The 20,235-nt window shown below is 36.1% G+C and overlaps 1 protein-coding gene across 4 annotated transcripts in view; it reads left to right on the top strand.

Moving 5' to 3' along the window:
• map4k3a (mitogen-activated protein kinase kinase kinase kinase 3a) overlaps nt 1–20,235 on the top strand; it is a 79,516-nt gene that overhangs the window by 38,017 nt on the left and 21,264 nt on the right. For 3 of the 4 annotated variants that reach the window (XM_059025067.1, XM_034018293.3, XM_034018292.3), the window contains exons 4-14: nt 3,007–3,071; nt 3,505–3,560; nt 3,841–3,888; nt 4,165–4,207; nt 4,704–4,776; nt 5,204–5,335; nt 5,858–5,920; nt 6,761–6,842; nt 6,935–7,045; nt 14,889–14,967; nt 15,812–15,870. In XM_059025067.1, the coding sequence (XP_058881050.1) occupies nt 3,007–3,071; nt 3,505–3,560; nt 3,841–3,888; nt 4,165–4,207; nt 4,704–4,776; nt 5,204–5,335; nt 5,858–5,920; nt 6,761–6,842; nt 6,935–7,045; nt 14,889–14,967; nt 15,812–15,870 (811 nt within the window). Of the gene's footprint in view, nt 1–3,006; nt 3,072–3,504; nt 3,561–3,840; nt 3,889–4,164; nt 4,208–4,703; nt 4,777–5,203; nt 5,336–5,857; nt 5,921–6,760; nt 6,843–6,934; nt 7,046–14,888; nt 14,968–15,811; nt 15,871–16,613; nt 16,677–20,235 lie in introns of all 4 variants that reach the window. The other variant, XM_034018290.3, reaches the window with a different exon arrangement.

The following is a 20,235-nucleotide window of genomic DNA, read 5'->3' as shown; positions in this document are numbered from 1 at the left end:
TCGGTTCATGCCAAACCTAGCTACTGTGCTCCACCCCTTAAATCAGCTTCTACAGAGTGGACCCACATGGCTGTGGACAGAAGAGTGCAAACAAGCTTTTCAAGAAGCGAAGAATCTCGTTTCTAACACAGTCCTCACAGTCCTCCATCGTTACCTGTCAAGCTTGGATGTGATGCTTCCCCTTATGGAATAGGAGCTGTCATGTCACATGTTATGATAGATGGAAGTGAAAGACCCATAGCTTTTGCGTGTAGATCGCTGTCAGAAGCTGAACGTAACTACGCACAGATAGATAGCGACGTATTGAGTCTGGTTTGGGGGCATGAAACAATTTAATCAATATCTGTATGGAAAGAAGTTCACACTTGTAACAGATCATGAGCCACTTGTTTCGATCTTCAACCCAAGAAAAGGTATTCTAGCAACTGCGGCGGCACGCATGCAACATTTGGACTTTGTTCTTAGGAGGCCACAGTTATGGCATTAGGTTTAAAAGGACTCTGAGCCATGCAAACGCAGATGGGTTGTCTCGCCTACCCTTACAATACGATGGTGCTAAAAATCCTGTGGACAGTGAACCTGCTGATTTTGTATTCACTCTCGCCCAAATTGAAAGCCTTCCTGTCACCGCGGCTAGAATACAAAGAGACCAGGAAAGAAGCAACATTAGCTCTAGTATATAATGCTACTCAAAAAGGCTGGGGATATCTGCAAAAGCAACAGATTCCTCGATATTATCAATGCAAGGATGAGTTAATCATTGACAAGTGATGTAGCATGTGGGGAATGAGAGTTGTGATTCCTGACAAACTGAGATAAAGAGTGTTGGAGGAACTGCATGTAGGACATATTCATTGCAGCAGAAACTTGCTTAATTCTGTTTGCTTACTGAAATTCAACACATGCTACAACAAATCAAACACCTGCAATGTTGTTTCTGGGTCGGAATCGAAGATCCAGGCTAGACTTATTAAAAACAAATATACGCCGTGAAGTTCAGAATTGACAGACAAAGCAAACAACTGGCAGACGCAACACTCAGATGCCCCAATTGCAAGTAGGTCAACCAGTGCTAACAAGGAATTATCGAGGTGATCAGCAGTGGGTTCCTGCTAAAGTAAAGTGGTGGAAGTTGCTCCAGATGTGTTGTGGCACCGCCATATCGATCAGTTATTGGAGTCTATTGCTGCACCAGAAGAGGATTTTCTTGACCCTGTTGATTATTATTATTTGTTTATTTTAGCAGACGCCTTTATCCAAGGCGACTTACAGAGACTCGGGTGTGTGAACTATGCATCAGCTGCAGAGTCACTTGCAATTTACGTCTCACCCGAAAGACGGAGTACAAGGAGGTTAAGTGACTTGCTCAGGGTCACACAATGAGTCAGTGGCTGAGCCAGGATTTGAACCGGGGACCTTCTGGTTACAAGCCCTTTTCTTTAACCACTGGACCACACAGCCTCCTGTTGATTGTCCCTCATGCGTCTCAGAAGATGATCTCACCTCTACCACTCGTGCTGAGAATCATTGTGATGAAGAGACATCATCACAAGGAAGTCCTTTTGTTGAAGCTCGAGAAGCTTAACAGTTCCTGAGAGACGTCCTGAGAGAAAATGTAACCCACCAAAAAGAGGGAGGGGGGGGGGCTGAAATCTTAGAAGGGAGATTATTATGTATTACATAGTGACGAATCTGAAGTTACCTGATGAGTTTGTTCATTGAATCTGCTTACCCCAATTTGAGTTGAACTGTACACCAATAAAAGCATGTTAATTGAATACCCAGTGTCCGAGTCTTCCTTATTTAATATTAGTGTTCTTATATAGTAAGTACACAGCATAAACTATATAATCCATCGTGTATCTGCCCTAACCGTTTATCAGCACAGTGTGTAAGTGTGTGAGAGAGAGAGAGAGAGAGAGAGAGAGAGAGAGAACCAGAACCAGGGTTGGATACTGAAGAGTGAGTAAGCAAGTCGAAACCGCCGACAGCCAGGCGAGTAGCCAGAGTTTGTTTATTATTGAACAGAGAAGATTATTTCAGAGATTGTAGATCCCACCAAAGTTTTTGTTCACTGTGTTGTATGTAATCCGTGCTCTACCATTGCTGGTAGTGTCATATGAGCAGTTCAGTATGTTGATATGTAAATAAATCCTGTTCACCTGTAGGGCGTATCAGTTTCAATCTCCGTCTTGATTCCCTACCTGTCACTCAGAAGCGAATGCTTGCACCCACACAGTAGACGGCTACCCCGTCTCAAGAATTAATACCCTATATCACTCTTAAAATTGCATGACGCACATTTACGGTGAGATTCAATGCTGCACCCTGCCTCATTCACAGGGCAGTATTGTATGTTATTATATTTAAGCTGCAGCTAAAAAGAATGTGTGTTTTAATGATCTAGCTGGTAGTTTTCAGTGCCATAAGAGCAGCCTTTTTATTGCTGTATTTTAAGTGTCTGTGTTCTAATTCTACTGCCCTTGGTTTCCTGTCCAGTCTTCACATGGAACTGATATTGATAAACAAAATATAGTCCACCCTCTGGCCATGTTTTATAACCATATGACTTGTCTACTGTATCTTCTAACCAAGTGCCTGGCCGGACTCCACGTCATGCTCATTACAGAGATTTGCCCAGGCTCAGTCAACACTGGCCAGAGGTCTGGGTTACAGCCTACAAATCTATCATGGTTCATTGCAGACATGCAGATGAGTTTATGGGTGTGACTTACCTAAGCAATACAGATAACAGACAAGCCATGGTGGGGGCTTGAATATGATTAATACATTTTGTGGTGCATTACAAATACTTGAAAGTTGTACATACTGTAGATTGTACTTTCAAACCAGCTTTAGCAATTATCCCACATCTAGTTAAAAAAAACAAAAAACAAAAAAACCTTTAGCACTACAATACAGGTTACAGCAGAGCCGATTAATTGACAAAAACTGATTTGTGTGCATTATTTTTCTTATAACAAATAATGTCTGTGTACCTTAAAGGAGAGATAAATTATGGATTTCTATGGAGTATTGTGGAGGAGGATCACTGCAGGACATTTATCATGGTAAGAGCCTATGTTATAATATACCACTTAGTATAACAAAGTGCTTATGGTGTTTTTTGTTTTTTTCATTCCCTGAGTCATTTTTTTAATTCAAAATAATTGTGGAAAATGCCCTGTAGTTGGTTAATACCTTTCAAGAAATGGTGATCATGTAATCCTATAAATATGTTTTGGAAGAACAGCAGCAATATCACATTAAAAACAATTAAAACATGTTTGACATGGTTTGCTCAAAGATGTTAACCTCTCTCTTGGTAGCACTCATCATGGCTAGCAGAATCCCTAGAGAGTGGAGATCTTGTGATAATCCACCCTGTCCTAGTATTCATCATTACAAATTACTTCAAATATGTTCTGTTTCTTCCCTCAAAGTATACAAAAGTGTATGCAAAAAATGTCTTGCAAAATAAATAAGCTGTCTTTTCCTTTTCAGTAACTGGACCTTTGTCAGAATCACAAATAGCATATGTTTCACGGGAAACACTACAGGTACACTTTTTAATTCCTTTAATAGAAAATGTGAAGTGATGGCATTTAGCTGAAATGCTTGAAATCTTGCAGACATTTTAACTGGTAGTATGAATTTTGAATGACATCATTCTATAAATTCTTGCAGTGCCTTTTATTTGTAAGTGTTCTAGTTTTTATAAAATAAAGTTAAACTTAACACTAACTCCTTAATATCCACAATATATTAATTTGGAGATTAGACATTTAATAAAGAAAATGGACTTGTCGTTTTCTTGTCATGTTCATTTGTCTATTTCAGGGTTTGAACTATCTTCATAGTAAAGGAAAAATGCACAGAGACATTAAGGTAAGATAATGTATTGTGTCTTGCTTTTAATTTAAAAATAATTTAATGTACAATTAATTCATGTACCATAATTACATTTAAAATATAGCATGTAATATAGCAAATAGCACACTCCTCATTGAGCTGTTACAAAAGTGTATATGGGGGGGGTGGGGTATTTTACACAACATTTTCATGTTTACAATAATATATGGTAGAAATGATATCTTGGAATAGCTTGAAAATGTTTTTCATATCTGTCTTCTCAAATAAACTTTGTTTGGTTTTGTTTTAAAGGGAGCAAATATTCTTTTAACAGACAATGGTTATGTGAAACTAGGTAAGATTAATAACCAAATCTTGATTTGTGGTTTGTTGTATGCCTGTAAAATCTCTTAATTGACTGTCAACAGGTTAATTGGTTTGACAGTTCTAGAAACAAGATCCACCCCCACAGTCTGTGGAGAAATTGTAAGTCATGAAAACTTTTAATAGGAAAGAAGACTCCGGATCTGTTTTCGACATGCAGTTATTCACAACAAAATGGCAAGACTGCAAATGACATTTATCGTTTGTCACTTTAGATGTGTAGAATTGTTGTTCTCATTCACAGTTAAGTTACATTTTGCACTTTTCAAAGAAATCAAAATGAGCACTGACTGTTCTAGTGAAGCGCAGCAGCCATTATGTACGAATACTACATAAATACAGTATAATATACTATATATGTTTATCCATTTTTTTTTTTTTGTTGGTATGTGCCAAATATTTTTACCATTTAAATTTTTGCATTGACGATATATTGCACATTTTAAGTAAAATCTTTGAATTTACAGCTGACTTTGGAGTATCTGCACAGATAACAGCCACGTTGGCCAAAAGGAAATCCTTCATCGGCACGCCATACTGGTAATGTGAAGACCTTAACATTGTAATAGGCAATAGCAACACTGAATATGAAACTGTTTGATTGATTTAATGTTATATATAGGTACTCATTAATTCAGTTGAAGAATTATAACTTTACACAAGCACACATGTAACACACTATACTCTCCACTCTATTGATACAGTGTATTATATCAGTGTTCAGAAGTTTCAACTGAAGGCTTATTTTATGCTGCCACATAGACATAGTGTTCTCTGTGCTGAGTTATCTGTTTGGGAATCATCAAACACACTGTTGTGCGTCATTACTGCCAACTGCTAACCCAGATACAACTATTAGAAGATGCCAAAAGAATAGAACTTTTGTAGAAAGTCATAGGCTTGTAATAATAAAGATCTTGGTTTATGGCAGATAGGCTAAACTTTTAAAACTTTTTTCTTTTTTTAGGATGGCACCAGAAGTAGCTGCTGTGGAGAGGAAGGGCGGGTACAACCAGTTATGTGACATCTGGGCAGTCGGGATAACTGCTATCGAGCTGGCAGAACTTCAACCCCCGATGTTTGACTTGCATCCAATGAGGTTAGTATGAATACAAAGTGTTCAGAAGACCTTGTGTGAGGGGGATCTGATGCGCTTGGATTAGAGTAGTTGGCCAAGGTTTGAAATTGAGTGTTTCTGAAAGCCTAAAGCCAGTATTCATTTTATTTTTTTAAGCACTTAGTAGGAACCATATGGTGGCCTGGCAATGCTTGTAGTCATTGCTTGACAAATAGATGAACAGTCTCAGAAATTCCCACAGAAAACACAACGATTCACTAAAACTATTGCCAGGGAAACATGTTAGTTAGATTCTACAGATGGAACCATTTATGTATTGCCAGTGACTGTGTGCAGTATAAAATGAAGTCTTTCAGAAGTATAAAGTAATAAGTCTGAATGTAGCTAACCATTGGTTAGTATTGTAGAAGTAAATTGATGCCTCCTGAAAACCTACATTTCTGAAGAAACTGTTGTTTCATCCAGTCATCCTCAATCTGAATAATTCTGCTTCTTGGTTTTTGAAAACAGTAAAAGCAAATTAAATAACTTATTTTGTTACAGGGCGTTATTCCTGATGACGAAAAGCAACTTTCAGCCACCTAAACTGAAAGACAAAATTAAATGGTAAGGAATTCTACCTAATTTTAATTTAACTGTGAAAATTGATTGCATGCTTAAGGATATGTTTATTTTTTGTGACTAGTTTGTTAAAAAAAAAAACATAATAAATAAAGTAGCAGTAATTCTGGTAATTTTGTTTTTATATAATATTAAAAAAAAAAAAAAAAAATGGACTTTCATTTTCAATTGGGCTTCTCAATCTAGGGCTGTTTTTAAAACCTATGTGAATATTAAAACATAAACTATTCTATGTTACTGACAGATGGTTTTCAATGTACTACTTTACAAAACAAATTCTTAATTCAGCTGTAGCGGCATGTTCTCAAATCACACTCCCCCACTGTCAAGCCTTGTCCTTTTTAGCATTGTTAAGGCTTGTGTGAGATTGAACATATGTCTACCTTGCCAGATGAGAACACATCTGCAATCAGATTATTTATTTGATACAGTGTTGCTATATGGCCCATAGTCTTTTACACAAAGTATTTACCGCCCACAACGTATTTATACAAATTTTACTGTGAATGGAGAACAAACTGTTACAAACGAAGCAAAACACAAGAGGTACAGAAAATGCAATTGTTAATAATAACTATAAATAATAACTATAAAAAAATACAAATTAAGGTACAGTTGGTAATATATTGCAAACTCGGGTGTACTGTTTGACAATAAAACGTATAATCGCAGAATTCCTAAATGCTGTGTGAGATGGGGCCCTTGATCGTATTTCTTTTTCATTTTATCACAGGTTTTCAAAACTTTGTAAACATTGCAGCGTCTTTATATTGTTCAGTTATATTGCTATTGTACATTTTTTAAATCTTGTTTATTTTTCTGAAGGACAAACAATTGTCACCATTTTGTTAAAATGGCCCTGATAAAAAATCCTAAGAAAAGGCCAACAGCTGAAAAACTGCTACAGGTAACATTTTCAATACATTGACTGTTTCACAGTGGAACATTTCAAGAGCAGTTTAATGGGATTTTGTATTGACAAGTATTCTTGTCTTCCAGCATCCTTTTGTAACACAGCCTTTGAGTCGAACACTTGCCATTGAGCTGCTGGATAAAGCAAACAATCCAGACCACAATACTTTCCACGACTTTGATGATGATGATCCAGAGGTAATTTCTATTTTCTTTGTACATACAGCTGGTGCTGGGGCAAATATTATTTTTAGCTAACAAAAAAAGACTATAATAGGTAAATTGAAAGTACTCCACTTAACCCCTTGCAGTCCTATGTCAGACCTGGTCCGACATTGCAATTTTCCCTTTCCGGTCCAATGTCGGACCCTGTCCGACATCATCAAAAAGACCCGACTGGGTCAATAACAGGTCTCTAGTCTTTTTTTCTCTGGAAAAAGCCGAGAAAACCATTCAATGGCCGAGTGAGACCGATAGGAGCCGAGAGAAGCCGGAAAAAAAGGGGCGTATCTCATGATAGCCCCGGCACCACGTAGATAACATGGACATAGACAAACAAGATAGCTGCTTCTGCATCCAGCGCTCAAAGAATATCAGACATTTGCAGAGCTTTTTTTAGATGTTATAGTAATAAAATGATGACTTGGATCGCATTATTGAGGAGTTTGGTGATAAAACGAGTGATCAGGAGAGGATTTATCGGTATGAACTACTATTAAGAGGTATGTGAAAAATATAGCGAACAGGGGGTGTGGCGGGGCTGGAGATGCAGTACTGAGTGTCCTGTTGATATGCAGTGCCTTTTTAAACCTGTTTAACTGTGAAAAAAAAATACTTTTAAACAGCCCGTGTGAAAGTAAATTGGACCTGACGCGCTGAATAAATGGACCACAAAGGGTTAAATTCTTCATGAGCAAAACATGTTTATGTAAAATATTACAAATTCATACTGTGTACACATGCTATACTGTGTGTGTTGTTTTTTTTGTGTGTTCATTTCTACATCTACTTTTTCCTTCTCCCTGTGGTTCCACATTTCGTTATATTTGTTTTTCCCAATTCAGTTTAAATATTTTGGGTTCTTTTCTCCCGCTTCACCTCTTGCACGGCGAGCCCCACGTTTTGCCGCCCGTCTGAAGGTACCATGGTTGTCTGTCTGAAGTGCACGGTGTAATACACTCCTGTCTTATTACCTAAACTATGTTGCATCATCCTTGGCCTTTTTATGTTCTTAACATTGGCAGAGAAATAACTAATCAGGGTTTGATGTGGGTTCAGGAAATGGTCAGTGATGCCAGTGTGTGTCATCTTAACAGCTGTTTTAAATCTACTATGAATACCACCTGGTCTTGATAGTTTGTGAGGGTTTGAGGGGTAAAAAAAGTATGTTAAGGACAAACAATATTATTAATAAGCTAGGTAAATCTTAGGTAGTTTTGGAAATGATGTAGCTTCCCCCATTTTAATAGAGGTTGAGTGTACTGTGCCGTAAATATAACAAATGTCTGAGACCTTATTTGATTCTTTAATGGTAACACCTGTCGCCATGCCTTTGCATCCAGTAGTCAGATTTATATTTCTGATCATGAGTTATTTTATTTATTTTAATTCATGCTTGTAAAAGTAATTGCCTGTTGTGGGTAGAGTGGTCTTCGAACATGCTAGTGTACTGACACACTAAGCCTCATAAGAGCTGGTGCAGCTGTAAACTTCATCTGGTCTGTTAACATTCCATGTATTCACATTTGGACCTTTGGGGCTGTAGCTTGCAGTAAAAAACAAATTGCACTAATTTCTATGTAGGATCCATAGTCTTAAAGTTCCATTTACATGAGAGTGAATTTGGCATGCTGTGCGGTCTGGTTTGTCCTATTCACAAGTTCATGCTTCTGATCATTTGGGTTAATGAAGTCTTGGGAATCACTTGCCTACATTTCATTAAACCTTTTGCATGGACATCAGTTCCAAGAAGTTATGCAATGCAGTGTAAATATGTCATCATGAGTATCCAATCTGCCTTATTTATATAATATTTTACAATAAGGTATATTTTTTTGGTCCCTGAAGTACTGTTTTTGCTTATTTTTAAGTCCTGTATGTAATAATAACTATTGTATAATTGCTTAATTTGTGTCAATTCTCTTTAAATGAAAAGAAACGTTAATTGAGCTACAAAAAAAAATTAAAAAAATACATGCAAATTGTCAGTAGTGTACTCTGAGGGCGCTGTGTTCTATTTTGGAGACCTAATTCGCCCCTTTTTTGGCACCAGCCTCCATATCACTGCTTCTGAGAGGCAAGACAGAAGGACTGCTCACGTAGTGCCTGTCACGAGATTTCAAGTCGGCCAAGAGCTTTGAAAAGAGCAGCAAGTTTAGCAAGCTCAAGTCCCAGAAAGAAGCCTGCTTTACAACATATGTTCTCACAACAGGAGGGAATACACTAATCAGTTCATGAAGAGCAGATTTAGTCATTTTGAAACTTAAAACAAGCTTAACATTGTTATTTTAAATTGTAATACATGAAGGTGTAGTAGTTATTTACAGCCTTTTTATAAAACCTTTCTTGTTTTTACTTTGAGTATCTAGTATGTGACCTTCTCAATGTTTCTTCTTGTATCAAGGACTGTGGATGCTAATTTGACATGTGTAGATGGATTACATTAATGGGCCAGTTTGATACGTTTGTGCGTACAAGAAGTTTTGACATTAAGATTAGATAAGATTTTGTGTTTTTTTTTTTTAAATAGCCCAAGTACTTTGAAAGTCGGAATGAATGAATTGCTGAATATTACACATTAATATAGAAAAGTGATTTAAAAAATAGTTTTAAAGAGATGCTTGAAATAAACACACATCATTGACAAATGTCTGCAAAGGTTATACTGTAATAATGTTACTGACCTGAATCTGTGAATCTGTTTTTTTCTCTACCATTGACCTTCAGTATTTTTCAGATGCAGTTTGCCTTCGGCACTATGCAGTTGAAAATGGTTCTGTATGTACAGTGCAATATTGAAAGGCCAATATGTTAACCTTAACAATGAACATTAAAATCAGTTTGAGTCACTTTGGCAGTTCTGTAGGCTATACATTTTAGGGAGGGTTTATTGTTGGTGGAAGTCTTGTCTACCTTGATTATACAGTGCACTCCGTTTATAAGAATCACATCAGTCCCGGGTGTTTTGATTCTTTTATAAGCGGTTGATTCTTAAAAGCGGACCAATATGATTACTGTGGTGCAGAATCAAACTTAGTGTGAGATTAAGAGCTTGTTCCCTGGCTGCAGTGTAATGGGTTCACCACTAGATGTCACGAGTTCCCGCATGTGTGCACGCCCACGAAAAATCCACTGCTTGCTTTCCTTAACGAATTATGGATAATAGTCAATTGGTTAACTGCTTGTTATTATTTATTATTATTTATTTCTTAACAGACACCCTTATCCAGGGCGACTTAGAATTGTTACAAGATCTCACATTATTTTTACATACAATTACATTATTTTTTTATACATTATTTTTTACATACAATTACCCATTTATACAGTTGGGTTTTTACTAGAGCAATCTAGGTAAAGTACCTTGCTCAAGGGTACAGCAGCAGTGTCCCCCACCTGGGATTGAACCCATGACCCACCGGTCAAGAGTCCAGAGCTCTAACCACTACTCCACACTGCTGTCCTTGTTAAAGTTGATGACACCTCGATAGAAATGGCTTAGCCGATAGCTTTGTGATGGGGGTATAGAGGCGTAAGGAAACAGAAGTAACAAAAAGAAACCAAAACTTGAATAAGAGAGCTAGTGTTTGTTCCACACAAAGTACTGTTAGTTGAAGCTGACACCCTGGGATCCTTCAAGAAGGTGGTTGATGAGATTCTGGGATCAATAAGCTACTAACAACCAAACGAGCAAAATGGGCCGAATGGCCTCCTCTCGTTTGTAAACTTTCTTATGTTCTTAGTGCTCCAGCTGAGAGCCAGGTTTGTTTTGTTAGCGGTTGTTTTGCCACAGTGGGGGGGGGGGGAGCTGTTCAGGCAAATGCACTGATCTTTAGAAGACTACATGAATTAAGAGATTTCTAACAAAACAAATATTTAAAGTGTAGATTATCTTTTCACGATGGGAATTACTGTATATGTGATTTTGTGGCTGACCACTTATGTTTTGAGTTGTATTATTGATACCTAAGAACATGTGTACAATCACAGCCCATCAGAAACTTCAAGCCACCCTTTTATTAGTTATAAAAAAGTAGGACTTAATAATGTTCTAGGATTCAATTTTGTATTACATATAATTTATATATGTACGTTTTTATGTATTTTTCTGATATTGCATGTAGCTGCCTGCTGGATGTTGACACAGTACAGCCAAACTTTAACCTTGAAATAACATCCTACTTAAAACAGAGATTAAATATAGCATTTGAGTGTATGGGGGGCAAATAAATGGTCTCCATTATACTTCTAACATTTGTAATTCCCGTCAACAGTTGCTTTTTTCTTCCATTTTAAAAACAAGGTAGGTATTTTAAAAAAAGGATGCTGTGGGTGAGCTATTTCTATCAACTGCCATGTGTTTGCTATACATCAGCTGAAGTTATTTCATAAGGAAAGGTTTATTATAATAGCATAATTTTCCCTTTAACCCTTTCAGTCCTGAATTAATTTTCTCGAGCGAAGAATGCAAACTGAAGTTATATAATTAAAAAAGGAAGTCCTTTGGAGTATATATGACAATTTAACAGTTTTAATAGAAACTTCCTTCCCGTGGTGTTCGAACTGTATTATCAATAATTAGGGCTCCTGATTTTCCATTCTGGGAATGGCAAATTCCGTTTTTACCAATTCATTAAGAATTAACAACATAATTTGAACATAAGTAACATTTTCACATTAAATATATTTAATTTGTTTTTTTAATTAAGTCCCTGAGATACTGTAGTTTTTAGGAAGAAAATCTTTCTTAAAGCAGTCCATTAGTAACAATGTACTGTAGGTCAGTCAACAAATAAAGGGGCATTATTACAAAAATATACAATTTTCATTAAATTACAAATTAAATACAATGAGCAGGACACTTGTCTCCCATCTGTAGTTTCATCTGCAACAACGCAGACTGGTTTATGCTGTACTTGCTGTAAAACTGCTTGCATGTGTTTCTCGTATACCCTGGACAGATAGAGGTGCCTTGGTTAGAGCAGGACTCTTCAACTAGTTGTTTTTTTTAATTTATGGGGGCCAGATTGGAAAAAAGTTAGGCGTTGGCGGGCCAGAGTATTTTACTCTGCACATTAAGCAATAATAAATATTATATAACATAATGTTCATATATTGAACAAGACTTACACATTTTACCATATGAACAGTACTTTAATAATAGAACAGTGTGAGAATTTAACAGAGTATCATTACAAACATTTTAAAATGTATGTGACATATTAATAGTCGTTCTTCTTCGTCTTCGTCTTCTTCAAGAGATCAGCGCTTCTGCTTTTGAGCTTCTAACTACTGTGCCCTCTGGATACGTATTCCCAAAAGCTTCTTGTTTGGTTTCAGAATGCCTTTTCATGTTGTATTTAAATAAGTATTTATTGGTCCACTCGTTGAATCTACAATTTTCACAATGTTCTGTTCTTACTAGCTAGAGTAGAGAGAGCCATGTTATTGCAACATGAGTAAAAAAAAAAAAAAAACTAAAAATCACTCTGAGTATGTACTATTATTAAGAAGTAAATGATAAATTAGAAATAATAAGTTAAAGCTAAAGGTTTCCCCTCAACCACCGCGTCGTTTCCTTGTGTTGAGCGGGTGACGGAGTAACGGATTTCCGATAATAAAACTAAATGAATACGTAAATTTAAGTTTTGTTTTTTTTAATCTGGTGGTTGACGATCGTTTTTTTTTTTTTTTTCAGGTACTTTTCTGTATATACAACTCCAAAATTATTCCACAGAATAAAACTCTCCCAAAACAGCTAGTTGCTTTTTTAAACAACTCGACTCACACAGCACACAGGCAGCGCCGCAACAGGGACAGACAGTCCATCAGCGTAACGCACACAAAACCACCTGTTTTCTCGTTATCAAATGATGCAAATAAATTTACAGAAGCGTTTTATACAAGCGTCATCGCTGGGCTTCTGGGCAGTGTCGTTTTTCAAGCAATCCATTATTTTTTATAGGAGAATAACGGCGGTAAAAGAGTGTTTACGCAGTTTTTTTTTTTTTTTTTTTTAAAGGTGCAGTTGCAAAGCAGAATTCCATTCCCAAAATGCCAATTCCATTCCCAATGCCTAATTACGCGATTAATCAGTATCCCTAAATAATGTGCGTTCTGATAATACAGAGAATATTAGACTAAATTGTTACAATGCATTAAAACAGACAGCAAATAGTAAGTTAAGTGTGTAATTGAACTGTCCTGTACATTTATTTATTTATTGTATTTATTTATTTATTTATTTATTTATTTACCTACATGCCAACAGCAGGTAACATCTTATGATTTAAAACATTCTGGGTGAGCAGCCTTTGCATGTAACTTTGGTATACAGGAAACATTTTTTGGGGGTCTTGTTGGAATTGAGCTGTAAATAATTGTCTCCTTTAGGGAACATCACAACAATGTTTGGAGGACAGAACTCAGATGATTCATGCTTGTTTTTATATTCTTTTCAATCATGTGTGGATTGAAAACAACTGTATGTACAACAGGACAAACTAGGAATAAAGAGATTCTGTAGATATTCAACAATTGGTTGGTTGTCTGTATTCTTGCAGTAACGATGATTGTGGTCACACAGTTGGCAAAAAGTTGTTTAGAGCCAGGTGTGATTTATAAGGAGGTTTATTCATATTTGGTATTGCAGTTTACTTTTTAATAATTGAAAATTAAGAATGTTATTAAAGGTTATTGTCTTTTAATATTGATCTTTAGCATTCTGAATTAAGACAATTGAAAAGTTGAAAGATACTGTACATTGTGGGCATAAGTAAACTGAGTTATGAATCCAGATTAAATTACCTTTCTGCAGCTGCTGTAGTATTCAAATGCTTTTATTACCATGTCAGGGAAGAGGCCCCATGAAGACAAAAGTTTAATGGAATTTAGAGAGGAAAAAATTGAAGAATACACAACCAACTATATGCTTTAGTTAATGCTAGGACTGGGATGTATGATGGTTATTTTTCACCACTGTATTTATGTATAATAGATTTCATTGCATATGTAGGCATTTAAATTGATGAAGAAAGATTTAAATCTAAAGCATGTCTTAATTATGGACTTGTAGCTAAAGTCGTAGTTGCAGGTGAGTTAGTAACATAATGAAGATAATGTAATCGACCCTGGGCATATACAGAATGAGATCAAATGCACATAGTACAAATGTCATCTTTGAGTTTTTGTGTTTGTCTTGGAATTGCATGTATTTTAGCCCTTTTTGTGGTCTTAAATGTCTGATTTTAATCTGCCATTAATACTTGTCTTGAGGATTTAAGAATGTATTGCCTGAATATTTCTGTAAAGCATTTGGATATGTAGCAGAAAATAAGGATTAATAAAATGCATGAATTGTACCTGTATCTGGAAGGAGAAGGATGTATGTCTAGTGTTTTGTAGGATAAGCTGCTTGTTTTGTTTATATTGCATGCATACTTTCTTTGAGTAATTGGAACTTACTAAAAAGTAGTATACTGAACAGTAAAAATGTTAAATAATATAGATATTTATGGACAACCAGCAAAATGTAAGGGTTTTTAGAATGCTGTTCAGTTCACCTGGTGCTGTATTTGTAATTTATCTGACCTGTTTTATTTAGTCTGGTATAATATTAGGTAGTCTTTAGATAGTAATGTACATACAGTTGAAATGGCAGAGGTAGGTTGGAAAAATGTAAGGATTACTAGTATCACATTTGTGGAACAATTGGCTGGCTAAATATCAAATCTTTAAAGGACTTCAATGTAATTATTTCAGCAGTACTACCTACCCTGGTGAGTGGGAATGAGCTCAATGTAACCCTGTATTTTTATTTCAGCCTCCTGTTGGTGTACCTCACAGAATTCACTCAACAAGTAGAAACGCGAGGGAAGAGAAGACACGCTCTGAGATAAACTGTAAGCTCCCTCATTGGAAATGAAAATACTCTTGTATTTGGTTAAATGGCAAAGCCAGTGGCAGCCTATTTCAGTGGAAGCAGAATCTTTGGAAACAATGAGATATTGCATACTAATGTTTTTATTTAAAAATACTATGAAGCACTTCATCTTTAAAAGATTGTAACTGCAGTGTTTTATGGTACATGAAAGTTCTTTAAACTCAAACTCCTGTCTGCCTTTCATCAATACACACTCTCAAGCAAAGCACGAGACGTGCAGTCAGACTCTGAACAGCATTTTCTTTCCTAACGGCTAGTATTTATCTTAGCTGTCTAAATTAAAGTAGTTTGCTGGCTTCCCATTTCCCTCTGTTATAGCGATTCATAATAATTAGTTGCTGTCCATCAAGCCATCCCTGACCAGATTCAGGAGTGCTTTATTGTGCAGAAAAAGATTATCAAGCCAATATCCATCTAATAAAATAACCTGGATTTGAGGGAGCATCATACAATTGTAGGTTTCCATTTTAAGTACAGTTGAAGGCCATTTTACCTGTTAGATACAGTTTGTGTTTTAAAGGAATACTTCATGCCCTCTAAATGTGCATAATATAGGTACATTATCCTGTCATGTGTTCTTAATCACACATTTCCTGTTTATAAACTCATGGATATATGGCATGTGTAATGAACTCCTCATATGTTACCATTTGGTCTCCGAGTCTGAGCGAGGTGGAATTTCTGTGGCCAATATAAAAATCACCACTTTGGGTGTACACTGCTAGTTTCTGCCTCCCTGCTTGTTTTTTTTGTTTTTTTTTTATAAAAGATTTGCAATGTAAAAATATGTTTTTCCTATGCAGTTGGACAGGTTAAATTTGATCCCCCTTTGAGAAAGGAAACTGAGCCACACCATGAACTCGTAAGTATCCTGCACGCTGTAACATGGCTCCTTGCATTGCATATGGGTTTTGTATTTTGTGGGGGTTTGTACTGTAGCTCTTTTGAAATTTACAAAACAAATCCTGATGGTAATTTAGAGTTTACCAAGCTAAGTTGATGTGCGTTATTATTTTTTATTAATTTCTTTAATTCCTTAAATAGCTTAAATTTGGCTGCTGTGTAAAATTGCAGTCATTTTGCTTTGGTTTACAGGCAATAGAAACCAAAAGTTGGGGGAGGGGGAGGTTAAGCTGTACTGTTGTGTTACTGCATTGCTTTTGTATTTAAATGAAGCTACACAAGCATCTCTTGCTTAGTGTAATAAAGAAATTATCTGCTGGTACATTTAAACTTTGAATTTTAACAAGGTAAGTTCATGAATTATTGTTGTAGCGTAAATACTTGCAATTGGCTTGAAATGAATGTCATTGGTCAGTGTAGCTAAAAGTAGGTTTTTGCTAATTCCTTTGTTTGCTACCTTTATACTTATGTTTTTCTTGTCACACCTAATTGTCATACTAATTTCTTCTTGTTCTTTTCATTTTCATTTTTGATTGGTGATGGGGCATTTAATGTAGCTTTAAATAAGTGTTCTGCTGAATGTAATTTAGCTTTGGTTGTCTGCCAAACTATTTAGGCTAGCTTGTCCTCAGCCTTTTTGTTCTTTCGAGGCTTTGGTCTTGATGTAAATAACTTGAATTTTTTGGTCTGTCCGCTAAACAGCCCGACAGTGACGATTTTTTGGACTGTTCAGAAGAAATATACTACACTGCAAGATCTAATCTGGTATTTCTCACCTTTTGAGTGTTTGTCTGCTTTCCGTTTGTGTTGTCATTCTTCTGTTTGCTATCTTCATACAGTATCCACCACTTACACCGTACAGGGTTATTTTGGGCAGCCATATATATCGGACAAATAGCGTTTGCCGTATGCTATTCCCATTGATTTCAATAATAAAGGCATTGTTTATACCATGTTAAGCACGTCGTATATTTCGGGCAAACTCAGCTGTTTTGGATCTTGTTATGTGCCATTCGTGTAGGTTTAAATAACAAACACAGTGCGTATACTGTAGTAATCGATTTTACTAATCCACCAGTCTGCTGTTTTCACTTCATTACCTTGCCATTCACATAGATTTCAAAACAAAAGGCAGCACTTTATTGTAGTAAAAGCTTGACAGATCGATCAATCCACTGTTTGCACCTCGTTACTGAGCGATTACCCCTGTAATAGGAGGCACTTTTTTACACACAGAATTGTGGGAGTCTGGAACCCTGGGATCCTTCAAGAAGCTGCTTGATGAGATTCTGGGATCAATAAGCTACTAACAACCAAACGAGCAAGATGGGCCGAATGGCCTCCTCTCGTTTTGTAAACTTTCTTATGTTCTTAATCCCTGTATGCAGTGTCAGGTTTACAGTTTGAAAAAAAAGCACTGACTGCAACAGTAAGCATGGCTGGAAAGAGAAACACGATGAGCATCAGCACGAAAGTTCAATGTAAATAAAATGTCTCTTGGATGCCGAGCGCTTGCTAAAGCATGCTTGGAACTCTGTCAGTCAGCAAACAATGCAAAGTTGCTTCAAAAAAGCTGGGGTTTCTATAGTTGAGTGGAAAGCATGCTGACCAAATTGCCCATTGCTTACTGCGGGTGAATCATGTTTACACAAACACGCCCGTTCTAAGTGGTGGCAACTGTAATACCTTATAAATATTTTTGTTCTTGATCTAAATGTTTGTGAATCACATTGTTGTCCAAACTTCATTTCAAGCTGTGGGTTGTTTTAGTCTTGATTTTCAGTGTTATGCTGTTGTAATGTTTTTTTAAATAAGGTGTTTTTTTTAAATAAGGTATTTTGATCACAAAGCACTCTGTTTACAGTTTCACTAGCACAACCATAGCTTATCCTAAGAACCTGCAATGGCTTTGCTGACACCAAAATAGCTATTTTTATTCATCCTCAAACTGTTAAAAATGTATGTATTTTGAGATTATAATGTTATTGCTGCACAGCTAATTTGCAATTGTTGTACTTTACATATGAAGCTTACCATAGGTTGTTATACAAAAATGCATTTGAAATCGGGTTTACACAGATGTTAAGCTGGCTGTTCAGGGTTTTCAGTAGCGGTTTTGTTTTACATCCTTTTGGAGAACTGCTCATCCAACTGTGATAAAACGTGTTTTTGACATTCGTTAGAACAATTTTTTTTATAATTTCTGTATATCAGAATGTAGATTTTGGTGACCTACTTTTGCAGGAATTCTGATTACTTGAGCAAAAGGGGGTTCTGTCTTCAGAACTGCTTTCACATTTGAATAAACTAGTCATGGTCATTTGTAATGATATCCTGTTTTATATGGTGTGGAGGTTGTCAGTATCAGGATCATGATGACTGATACTGAAATCTGGAATGTAGCTGTTGTATACTTGGCAGAGCAAGTGATGCATTTTCAAACTTTGTATCTGACATTCATAATCCAAAAATGAGTTTTCTCGAAAAGGACAATGTAATTTTCAAGCATAGAAAGACAAAAGTCTTGAGGTTTAACAGTGCATACATTACTGAAAGTTGCTGTCCCTTACACGCACAAATTATTTTTAGTTGGGTAATACAAACCATTAGGTATGACCAAGACATTTCTCAGTTACATGTTAAAATCACTATATGGTGGTCATTTTTGTGACTGTAGTGGTAGTTTGTTCTGGAGCAGTGGGTTAGGAGAACAATGTCTATTGTTTATGCAGTGTCATATGTTGATGTTTGCCATTTAAAAATAAATACATTTAAATGATGATGGTACATGGTGGCAAGATATACATTAACTATGTTTAACTATTTTTACCAGCTTTATACCACATAAATCAGGTGGTTATATGTCACTGTGCAGACATAGTTAATCTTTCACAGAACATTTGGAAAGCTTCAGTTCCCAGAGGGCTGAAAGAAAACCTGTTCTGATTTCGGGTTTCACAGGCATAAAAGTGCTTTGACTTTGAGTTAATTCAGACTTTGTTTAAAACAGACCACTGGTCAAGCATGTGTGTATTTTGACAAGGGAACCAGTAAATGTAGAGACCTAGTACATCCTAACAGACACAGAATGCATGGGTGGTTTATTAATGGCAAACTAAAGAACCTTCCCTGTGTAAGCCAAAAACTATGAGATTTGTAACTTTTTTTTTTTTTTTTTTTCAACTGTCTGTTTGCATTTCAAGGACTGTGGGTGCTAAGCTTAGAATAGAAGTGATCCCAGAAATCAACATGAAGGATGCAGTTATGTTTAGTAAAAGCCAACTTGAATTGGTGATTCAAGGGCAGACATAGTGTATAATTGACAGGTTCATAAAATTATTCTATTGGCAAAAATAATGAATAATAATGAAATATGGTGAAAGTACATTTAGTCAGTGTTCCAGATAAGGGTCAGTTGAGTAATTTACTCTCCAATTTAGATACTATGTGCATAAAACTTATTTTAGGTGAGTAAAAAATGCAACATTACCTTGAAGTCACAAGTACTTTCAATAAATACAGTACACACTTAGGGGTGTGCAATTTGTATCGCCTAACGCCCAGGACAACAAGGTTTGTGTGAGGGACAACAAGTCTTGCCGTTATACTTTGACCGTCGGACAAGTAGTTTTTATTTATTTATTTATTTGTCCTATATTTGTTCTGTTGCTAGAAAGACACTACGGGTTTATTTCTAGAGATCCACGCAAGTTTCTGAAAACTGAACTGCAGAAATCCCACCCCTATCACTTTTGATTGGCTAACTGTGTTGGAAAAGCTGATCTTCTATTGGTTACAAAGAAACCCAAAACTGGCAAATAAGTGATGTTGCTTTCTTAATACATGAACCTGACATTTAATAGCAGCAATGTAGTAAAGTTACAACAATCATAGTCGCTAAGGTATTAGCAGATTAGAAAAAATAGACTTTATAAAATTTATAAAATTAACATTGTGGTCAAGAGTGTACAGTACTTCTTGGGATGTCTTAAAAAATGTAAGGATGTTTTTTATTTCAATTTTTAGTGTTGCAAACCTAGTTTGCTGTTTACCATATTTACATTTGTTTTTTTTATTTAAACGCGATATGAAAAAAATATACTTTTTTTACTTGATTTGAACAGAAGCGATATTAGTTATTTATTGGACATTGTGACAGGCTGACCGGGGTAAGGAGACTCAGAGTCAGGATGTGCAGGGAAAAGCGCTACGGCACGTATTTATTAAATAAAACAAACAAAATAAACAGTTTAAACAAAAACAGATCTCGCACACACAGGATCAGAGATCTACCCTCTCCAGAATCCTAACACCAACTAAACCT

The sequence above is a fragment of the Acipenser ruthenus genome, chromosome 6 (genome assembly GCF_902713425.1).
Source record: "Acipenser ruthenus chromosome 6, fAciRut3.2 maternal haplotype, whole genome shotgun sequence".
Lineage (NCBI taxonomy): Eukaryota > Metazoa > Chordata > Actinopteri > Acipenseriformes > Acipenseridae > Acipenser > Acipenser ruthenus.
Note: the sequence above shows the minus strand (reverse complement) of the source record. Positions and strands in the feature narration are given on the sequence as shown.